Source organism: Bison bison, unplaced genomic scaffold (assembly GCF_000754665.1).
Source record: "Bison bison bison isolate TAMUID 2011002044 unplaced genomic scaffold, Bison_UMD1.0 scf7180017864134, whole genome shotgun sequence".
Taxonomy (NCBI): Eukaryota; Metazoa; Chordata; class Mammalia; order Artiodactyla; family Bovidae; genus Bison; species Bison bison.
Genome location: NW_011494706.1, coordinates 7,184,047 through 7,193,585, shown reverse-complemented (window position 1 = coordinate 7,193,585; position 9,539 = coordinate 7,184,047). Strand labels below are relative to the sequence as shown.

Below are 9,539 nucleotides of genomic sequence, written 5' to 3'. Positions count from 1 at the left end.
GTCGCTGCGCCCGCGGGGGCCGCCCGAGCCGGCCACCATGCCGCTGGGCCTGAAGCCCACCTGCAGCGTCTGCAAGACCACGTCGTCCTCCATGTGGAAGAAGGGCCCGCAGGGGGGAGATCCTCTGCCACCACTGCACAGGCCGGGGCGGCGCAGGCGGCGGGGGCTCCTGCCCGGGGGCGGCCGGTGGCACAGGGGGCGGCGGCGGCGGCACAGGGGGTGGCTTCGGCGCCGCGACCTTCGCCAGCACCTCGGCCGCCCCTCCGCAGAGCAACGGGGGCGGGGGCGGCAAGCAGGTGAGCCCCTGCGGCCCCTCCCGCGGGCGGAGGCCGACGCGGCGCGGGGCGGGCGGCGCCCTCCCGGCAAACTGGGCCGGGCCGCCCCCTCCCGCCCGCGACAGGAAGGTCGTCGTTGGTTTGACCCCTTCTCAGCCCCTTTTCTCATGAGAAGTTTAAAGTCTAGAGAAGCAAGAAGAGGAAAAACCCCTCAGAAATCCCTCCCCTGTGATACTTTTGGTAGCACCCGGACGTCTGAGGGTACTTACGTACGTTACGTACAGGGTCACGGCTACTGGGCCTCTTTCTCTGTTAATAAAGTTTTCTTTGTCATAATGTCATGTTATTAAGATTATCAGGTCATTTTCAGTAGTAACATAAGTGTTACACGGCAGGAGGTGGCATACCACACCCATTCTCTGGCTTAGGAGAGTTGAGTTTTTAAGGAATTTTGTGTTATAAACGCAACCGATGAATGGTCTTACCTTGGCGTAGACTGACTCCTCTTGCTGCCCTTTGCCCTTTTACAAGTAGTTAACACGTTTTTTGGAGTCTCTGGAGATGTTTGCCTGTGGCTCTCCCTTTTTAAATTAAGCCAGTTCGTTTGATTATTACCCAGCATGAAAAGAAAAGTTGCACTCTTAATTTATTTGTAAATGTTCGTTTAAAGTGCATACTCTGGGATCCTTGTAAGATGGTTGTATCAGGACAGCAACCTTTCTACACTTTTTATTTCTCTTTTTTTGTTCTTTGTTTATGTAACAGAGTAAGCAGGAAATTCACAGGAGGTCCGCTCGGCTCAGAAACACTAAATACAAATCTGCTCCAGCTGCTGAAAAGAAAGTTTCCACTAAAGGGAAAGGGAGAAGACATATTTTTAAATTAAAAAATGTAAGATGATTGTGGACAGTGTCTTGTACTGTAATTGTGGCATTGTGTGTAGTGTGACCAACCACCGCCTTCATCTCTCACCACTGAACTTGGACTCTGCGCTTGGCAGCTCTTCTGTAGCCTTCTGGGGACTGATCCAGGCTTTCAGAAAGGGAAGGAGCTCTTTTAGGAGCCTTACTGTTTTATAAAGTTAACGATATCCTCTTTTCCTTGTTTTAGTTTTTTATCCCCCCTGGGGAACATAAAACATGATTCTAAAAGAAACCTAAATCTTGAGCACATTTTATTGGGTTCTCTATGCAAAAGATGAGATGGAGTTACAGTTCTTGGTGTGGGCATGGCATTTTTTTTCTTTTCCATAAAGCTTTAAGTAAATAATAACACTGGAATTCATTCAGTTCCGTATTTGCTTGTTATATGGCCCCCAAAAAATGTTTCTTACTGATTTACAGTGATCAACTTGATGAATATGAATCAAAAGTGTTACTAAATCTTCTTTATCTTCTTTTATAAGAAAGTAGATCGTTGAAAAGTTTGTGCTGGGGTAACTGAAAGCTTTTGATTTTGTAAATACAAGGGACAGTGGTCAAACACACTGGGTAAAGCATTCGATACTGTTTTTTGTTTTTTTTTTAAACCTCAATATGGTTCTCTGCTTTCAGACCAGAAATGCTTCACTCACCAGTAAAGGCATTTTCTGAAGCTGGGTGTATTCATTTAAAAACCTCAGAGAGGTCTTGCGTTATATCCTTGTGCAGATTGTGGATTCTTTTTCTTGAGAGTGCTAAGTCGCTTCAGTCGTGTCCAACTCGTATGCAGATTGAAAATGAAAGTCATGTAAACCCCTCCAGTATTTAAGCAAAGGTGAGGGGGAACCCAGGACACCAAGATCTGTAATTTTGACAATATCCAAAAGTGTTTTTATATGACCTTGCTGCTGCTGCTAAGTCGCTTCAGTCGTGTCCGACTCTGTGCAGCCCCCATAGATGGCAGCCCACCAGGCTCCCCCATCCCTGGGATTCTCCAGGCAAGAACAGTGGAGTGGGTTGCCATTTCCTTCTCCATTGCATGAAAGTGAAAGGTGAAAGTGAAGTCGCTCAGTCGTGTCTGACCCTCAGCGACCCCATGGACTGCAGCCTTCCAGGCTCCTCCGTTCATGGGATTTTCCAGGCAAGAGTACTGGAGTGGGGTGCCATTGTTGCTTCTAATTTATTAGGATTTTAATAAATTTGTTTTCTAAAATGTGATTATTGACTAGACAAAATATGTGAATACTTGATTATAGTTTTCCTCTTATGTATGGTGGAATATGTTTTCTGAAAGTATTTTAATATCGATTTCTCTGGCAACCGCTTTCTTCAAGGATGATATCAAGACATATTTGGGAAGGCCTAGTTACTGTGTTGTGGCATAAAAGTGTGTATTACAGCTTAAGAAGGAATTTCAATGATGATTGGTGGCAAATTACTAGCAACTCCCAAGAAAGCCTCCTTTGGCCTTGGTTCAGACTTGTTAGAAAACTAGTTCTGATGATATTATCATAGCTATAGTTAAGTTGAGATGGAAAATGTCTTTGAAGAGACTTGTTTGTTATTTCCACCTCTGTCATGCTCAGGCCATTAAAGCCACAGATACTTTTTAAAACTAGATTGTTACATGCAATAAAGTTCTGAGAAGGGTTCTGTTAGGTCTCAGCCACATAATCAGGAGCTTGTCCTTTGATTCTCAGCAATTTTTAAGCTAAAGGTAACGGAAATAACAGCAGAAATATTCAGACCATGCTTTGTTGCAATGTTCAGAAGATTTTTATTTTTTTTTTAACACTGCAGTTCTTGTCACCAAACAACTTTAGTATTTCTCAGATTACAGAACTCATATGTGGCTGGAAAAATGCCTATACACACCACACACACATACACATACACACTACACACACACCCACACACATACAATGAATGTGCTAATATTTTTACTTCTGTTTTTTCATAGCCCATCAAAGCTCCTGAGTCCGTTTCCACCATAATCACTGCAGAATCAATCTTCTACAAGGTGAGCATCATAGTTATTGAAGGAAGATTTGAATGTATTGTATTTTTGTTGTTGTTTAGTCACTTATCCAACTCTATTTTGACGACTGTAACCTGCCACGCTCTCCCCATGAGATTTCCGAGGCAAGAGTACTGGAGTGGTTTGCTATTTGCTCCTCTACTGGGTCGTCCCACCCCGGGACTGAACCTCCATCTCTGGCAATGCAGGTGGATTCTTTACCCCTGAGCCACCTGGAAAGCATACTGCTACTGCTAAGTCACTTCAGTCGTGTCCGACTCTGTGCGACCCCATAGACGGCAGCCCACCAGGCTCCTCTGTCCTTGGGATTCTCCAGGCAAGAACACTGGAGTGGGTTGCCATTTCCTTCTCCAATGCATGAAAGTGAAAAGTGAAAGTGAAGTCGCTCAGTTGTGTCCTACTCTTAGCAACCCCATGGACTGCAGCCTACCAGGCTCCTCCATCCATGGGATTTTCCAGGCAAGAGTACTGGAGTGGGGTGCCATTGCCTTCTCTGCCTGGAAGGCATAATGTGGTACTAAAATATTGGGTTAGTCTAAAGGTCTTCGCTACTCTCTATAAGGTGCGACTGTGTTTTTTGTTCCTTTCTAAGCTCTTTTCCGCCATACATGGCTATTATGTAACATCCAGAGCTGAGTGGGGAGAGGAAGTTGCCTGTGGAAATACTATATGAGGATCTTTAAGTATTTTTTAATGTAGATTATGGGAATTGTTTTTAAAATCCAAATGTGTGGTGTGGAGCCAGGGCAACGAGCCATCCTAGTCAACCTGACAACACTGACTGCTAAGGAGGGAGAGGAGAGATTTGGACAAATAGAGGATGGAGCCTGACACAGAGATGGGAGTGGGCACAGAGGTTCAAAAATGCCTTCAAGAAGTGAGAGGAGAAGGGCAGTAGTGGGGACTGGCTGCTCCTGGAAGCCCATGGTGAGGGGGAGAGGTGAAGTTGTCTTGATAAAAGCACTGCTTTTCAGGACTGTACAGAGGTAGACTCCTGAGCTGGTGTAGGCGCCTCGGCTGCAGTGCTGCCTTAGGGAGCTTTTAGCAAGTCACTTAACTTTGTCCAGTGCAGTGGTTCTGGCAAAAAAAGTAGGGATTGTACTATTGTGATATAAAATTATTTTTGTAAACAAATGTTTTCTCCAGCTGCAAGTCATCATGTGTATGTGAAGTTTTTTTCACTCAAAATTAAAACAACTTTAGGGACTTCCCTGGTGGTTCATTGATTGAGAATCTGCCTTCCAGTGCAAGGGACTCAGGTTTGATCCCTGATCAGGGAAATAAGACCCCATACGCCTAGGGGCAGCTAAGCCAGTGAGCCACAGTTAGAGAGCCCATGTGCTGCAACTGCTGAGGCCACACACCACCATAAGAAGCCCTTTGGCTGCAACAAGAGAGCCTGTGCACCACAGCTGGAGAAAGCCCACAGGCCCCAGTGAGGAGTGCACAGCAGCCAAACCCCAGCACAGCCAAAGACAGAAAAAAGAAACAGCTTTGGAATTGGCATCAATCACAACCGTGTAAATGTCAACGCATCAGACCATCTCAGAGACCTTCTGTTGACTGCTTGGAAACTTTTCATATTAAGGAAGTTTCAGTTTGCACCTGTAGTGGTGTTCTGTTTTTTTAAATATAGGCTTATCTTCTGTTTCTCCCAGGGAGTCTATTACCAGATTGGAGATGTTGTTTCTGTAATTGATGAACAAGATGGAAAACCCTACTATGCTCAGATCAGAGGTTTTGTCCAGGACCAGTACTGTGAGAAGAGTGCAGCGCTGACGTGGCTCATCCCCACCCTCGCTAGCCCCAGGGACCAGTTCGACCCTGCGTCCTACATCGTGGGTGAGTTAGACAGGGACAGACAGGTTCTTGAACCTGTTTATTTTCCGTTATTACGGGAAACTGTATTCATCTGCTCGGGCCGCCATGACAAAATACAATAAACTGAATGGGCTAAACAACAGAATTTTTCTGTCTCACAGTTCTGGAGGCTGCAAGTCCAGGATCGAGGTGCTGTCAGGGTCGGTTTCTGGTGCGAGCTCTCTTCCTGGCTTGTGGACAGCCACTTTTTTGGTTGTGTCCTCACACGAGCTTTCCTCTGTGTGCGTGCACTCCTAGCATCTCTTCCTCTTCTTATAAGGTCACCAATTCTATAGGATGAGCGCTGCATCCTTACAACTTCATTTACCCTTAATTACCTCTCTAAATGCCCTCTCTCCACATGTTACCACATTAGGGATTAGGATTCAACATATGAATTTGGGGGCACACAGTTCAGTCCATAACAAAGAAGCATCAGTACAAAAAATAATTTTACAGAAAATATGAAATTTTATAAAGCTGGGGTTTGAGGCTATCAATTATTTTGAGTTATGGGGCAGCATGCACCTGCTAAAAAGCTGTGTGGATAAGATTTTTCTGGGTGACCCAGGGTTAAACTCTATTAAAAGAATTTATTGCTCAAGAACTATATTATTTAGGTAACATACAAAAAGTTACTTAAAAATAATTTGTAGAGGAACTGTCATGGTTATGTTTCAACATCTTACACATTCTCAACATGTGTTCCTCTACGTATCACACACGTCATCCTGGACCATTTGTAACCTGTTATATTGTTGGTGGTGGTTGAAATGGCAGCCACTGTACTCATTGATTTCAAGGCTGACCAAAGAATTGATTCTTGATATAGACTTACAAGAAGAAGTTGTTGATAAATAGAATTTTGCAAGTGTTTAGAGTTTTAAAATTACCCCCAAACTTTTCAGCCTTTCTGCAATGAGCATACATTACTTTTTCATTCTAAGAAAAAACACAAAAGGTATTTTTCCGAGAGAATGGAAGGACAAATAAAGTATCACTGTTATTCTCACCTGCGTGTCAAGTTTTGACACATGGCCAAGTCTTCTGCTTGTAAGTACATAGAAGAATGAACTTTTATATACCTGTCCCATCAGATCCGATTGTCAGCAGAGGCAGCAATGTGCCTGAACCACCTCTTGGGCTTCTCTCTCACCTCCTCTTCCTAATGTTCTGAAGGAGACCATATATCATAAAGTTTCAGAGCCCAGACTCTGGAACTAGACTGTCTGGGTTCATAGGACCGCCACTTACTAGCTGTGTGATCTCAGGTAGTTTCCTCCATCTCTCTTTCCCTCATGTAAAATGGGAATAATCATAGTACCAAACTTAGAGGGTTGCTGTGAGGATTCAAAGCGTTGATGTATCTGTCAAGTATTTAGATCAGTGTTGACGTATAGTAGCAGAGAAGGCAATGGCACCCCACTCCAGTACTCCTGCCTGGAAAATCCCATGGATGGAGGAGCCTGGTAGGCTGCAGCCCATGGGGTCGCTGAGAGTCTGACACGACCGAGCGACTTCACTTTCACTTTTCACTTTCATGCATTGGAGAAGGAAATGGCAGTCCACTCCAGTATTCTCGCCTGGAGAATCCCATAGATGGAGGAGCCTGGTGGCCTGCCGTCTATGGGGTCACACAGAGTCGGACACGACTCAGGTGACTTAGCAGCAGCAGCAGACATATAGTAGACATTATATAAGGCTAAATATCACTTTTAGAATCCTTTCTATATTGAGTTATATTTTGGAGAGAATGCTATCTTCCTTAAGCAGTTAAAAGCAGAAAAAAATGATAGGCAGTAACTTCAAAATAATATATATTTCAAGGACTAATGTCAGGTTAGCACCAGACCAGTTTCTCGTAGTGTTTAGGAATTTTAATTTTTATGAAAATGATACATATCTTCAAAAATGTAAATGGTGGCTCCCTTCCAGGACCAGAGGAGGATCTTCCAAGGAAGATGGAATACTTGGAATTTGTCTGTCATGCACCTTCTGAATATTTCAAGTCACGTTCATCACCGTTTCCCACAGTTCCCACCAGACCAGAGAAGGGCTATATATGGACTCATGTTGGACCTACTCCTGCAATAACTATAAAGGAAACAGTTGCCAACCATTTATAGTTTAAAAAGTAAACCTGGATTTCCAGTTCCCTTGTATCTGTACCACTGTAAGACATGCCACATGTTTCTTTAATGAAATTCTTGGATGGAAAAATGACTAAAGTAATCACTAGCTTGTTTATTACTAGTCACTTAGAAAATTAGGTAGAAAAGAATTAAATATATTTTGAAATGAAGTATTACATACACATTAAGTGTGTATATCCTCCCAGGCAAATACTGTCATCTCCAGGGAGACTATTAGGAACAGGTAGTGTCTATTTTTCTCCTTAATTTATTTCTAGAAACTCATAAAATGGATTGTATTTTTCTATAAGAATAAAATATTAATTTAGATATAAATTTCTAACCAAGGGCTAAATCAAGTAAAATATAGCTGTGATCCACAATATCTCTCACAGTATCTCTTAAAAAAGCTTTATTTTATTATCTAGAAAATATATTAACAAACTATTGACTGCTTTATTAAGGAAAGTGACTGGTGGATGATTTTTATTAGCCCAGGCATTTTTCTGTAGTAGGGAGAAATTCAGAATCATTTGGTTGATTTTAATAGAGCTGCTCTTCACTGCTCTGACCTACCTTCTCAGTCGGAACGAGGCTTCATCAAAATGTTAGCCTTATAGTGTGGACAGTTAGCTTCACTGAACACACAGGAAATATGCTGTGTAGGCACCCCAGAGCAGTAGTTTCTTGACCGCACCTAGGACTAACATTGGGCAGCCATAAAAATGATTAACAGGTCGTTAGCATTGATATCTTTTAGGATTTGAAATAGCTCAACTGGAATCCCATCACCTCCACTAGCTTTGTTCATAGTGATGCTTCCTAAGGCTCATTTGACTTCGCATTCCAGGATGTCTGGCTCTAGGTGAGTGATAACACCATCATAGTTATCTGAGTCATGAAGATCTTTTTTGTATAGCTCTTCTGTGTATTCTTGCCACCTCTTCTTGATATCTTCTGCTTCTGTTTGGTCCATACCATTTCTGTCCTTTATTGTGCCCATCTTTGCATGAAAATTTCCCCTGGTATCTCTGATTTTTTTGAAGAGATCTCTAGTCTTTCCCATTCTATTGTTTTCCTCTATTTCTTTGCATTGGTCACTGAGGAAGGCTTTCTTATCTCTCCTTGCTATTCTTTGGAACTCTGCATTCAAATGGGTTTATCTTTCCTTTTCTCCTTTGCCTTTCACTTCTCTTCTTTTCATAGCTGTTTGTAAGGCCTCCTCAGACAGCCATTATGCCTTTTTGCATTTCTTTTTTTTTTTTTAGTTTGCATTTCTTTTTCTTGAGGATGGTCTTGATCCCTTTCTCATGTACAACGTCACGAACCTCTGTCTGTAGTCCTTCAGGCGCTCTATTAGCTCTAATCCCTTGAATCTATTTGTCACTTTCACTATATAGTTGTAAGGTGTTTGATTTACGTCATACCTGAATAGTCTAGCAGTTTTCCCTAGTTTCTTCAATTTAAATCTGAATTTGGTATTAAGGAGTTCATGATCTGAGCAGCTCCTGGTCTTGTTTTTGCTGACTGTATAGAGCTGCTCCATCTTTGGCTGCAAAGAACATAATCAGTCTGATTTTTCAGTACTGACCATCTGGTGTTGTCCGTGTGTAGAGTCTTCTTTTGTGTTGTTGGAAGAGGCTGTTTGCTATGACCAGTGCGTTCTCTTGGCAAAACTCTGTTAGCCTTTGCCCTGCTTCATTCTGTACTTCAAGGCCAAATTTGCCCATTAACTCCAGGTATTTCTTGACTTCCTGCTTTTGCATTCCAGTCTCCTATAATGAAAAGGATGTCTTTTGGGTGTTAGTTCTAGAAGGTCTTGTAGGTCTTCATAGAACTGTTCAACTTCAGCTTCTTCAGCATTATTGGTTGGGGCATAGACTTGGATTACTGTAATATTGAATGGTTTGCTTTGGAAACGAACAGAGATCATTCTGTCGTTTTTGAGATTGCATCCAAGTACTGCATTTCAGACTCTTGTTGACCATGATGGCTACTCCATTTCTTCTAAGGGATTCTTGCCCACAGTAGTAGACATAATGATCATCTGAGTTAAATTCACCATTTCCAGTCCATTTTAGTTTGCTGACATTCCTAAAATTTCGATGTTCACTCTTGCCATCCCTGTTTGACCACTTCCAATTTGCTTTGATTCATGGACCTAACATTCCAGGTTCCTATGCAGTATTGCTATTTACAGCATTGGACCTTACTTCTGTCACCAGTCATATCCACAGCTGGGTGGTGTTTTTGCTTTGGCTCCGTCTCTTCATTCTTTCTGGAGTTATTTCTCCACTGATCTCCAGTAGCGTAT

General features: G+C 42.7%; 2 protein-coding genes across 2 annotated transcripts in view; one reads left to right on the top strand and one right to left on the bottom strand.

Annotated features, from left to right (window-relative positions):
* LOC104988460 (protein lifeguard 2-like) overlaps positions 1–1,044 on the bottom strand; it is a 30,503-nt gene extending 29,459 nt beyond the window's left edge. The window contains exon 1 of the mRNA XM_010839793.1: positions 761–1,044. Coding sequence (XP_010838095.1) covers positions 761–897 — 137 coding nt within the window. The 5' untranslated portion in view covers positions 898–1,044. The remainder of the gene's footprint in view (positions 1–760) is intronic.
* GATAD1 (GATA zinc finger domain containing 1) lies at positions 7–7,580 on the top strand. The gene is given in 6 exon segments (XM_010839794.1): positions 7–112; positions 114–296; positions 1,041–1,166; positions 3,156–3,215; positions 4,892–5,075; positions 7,029–7,580. Coding segments are annotated over 6 exon segments (819 nt in total). The 5' UTR covers positions 7–37; the 3' UTR covers positions 7,220–7,580.
* The last annotated feature ends 1,959 nt before the right edge of the window (positions 7,581–9,539 follow it).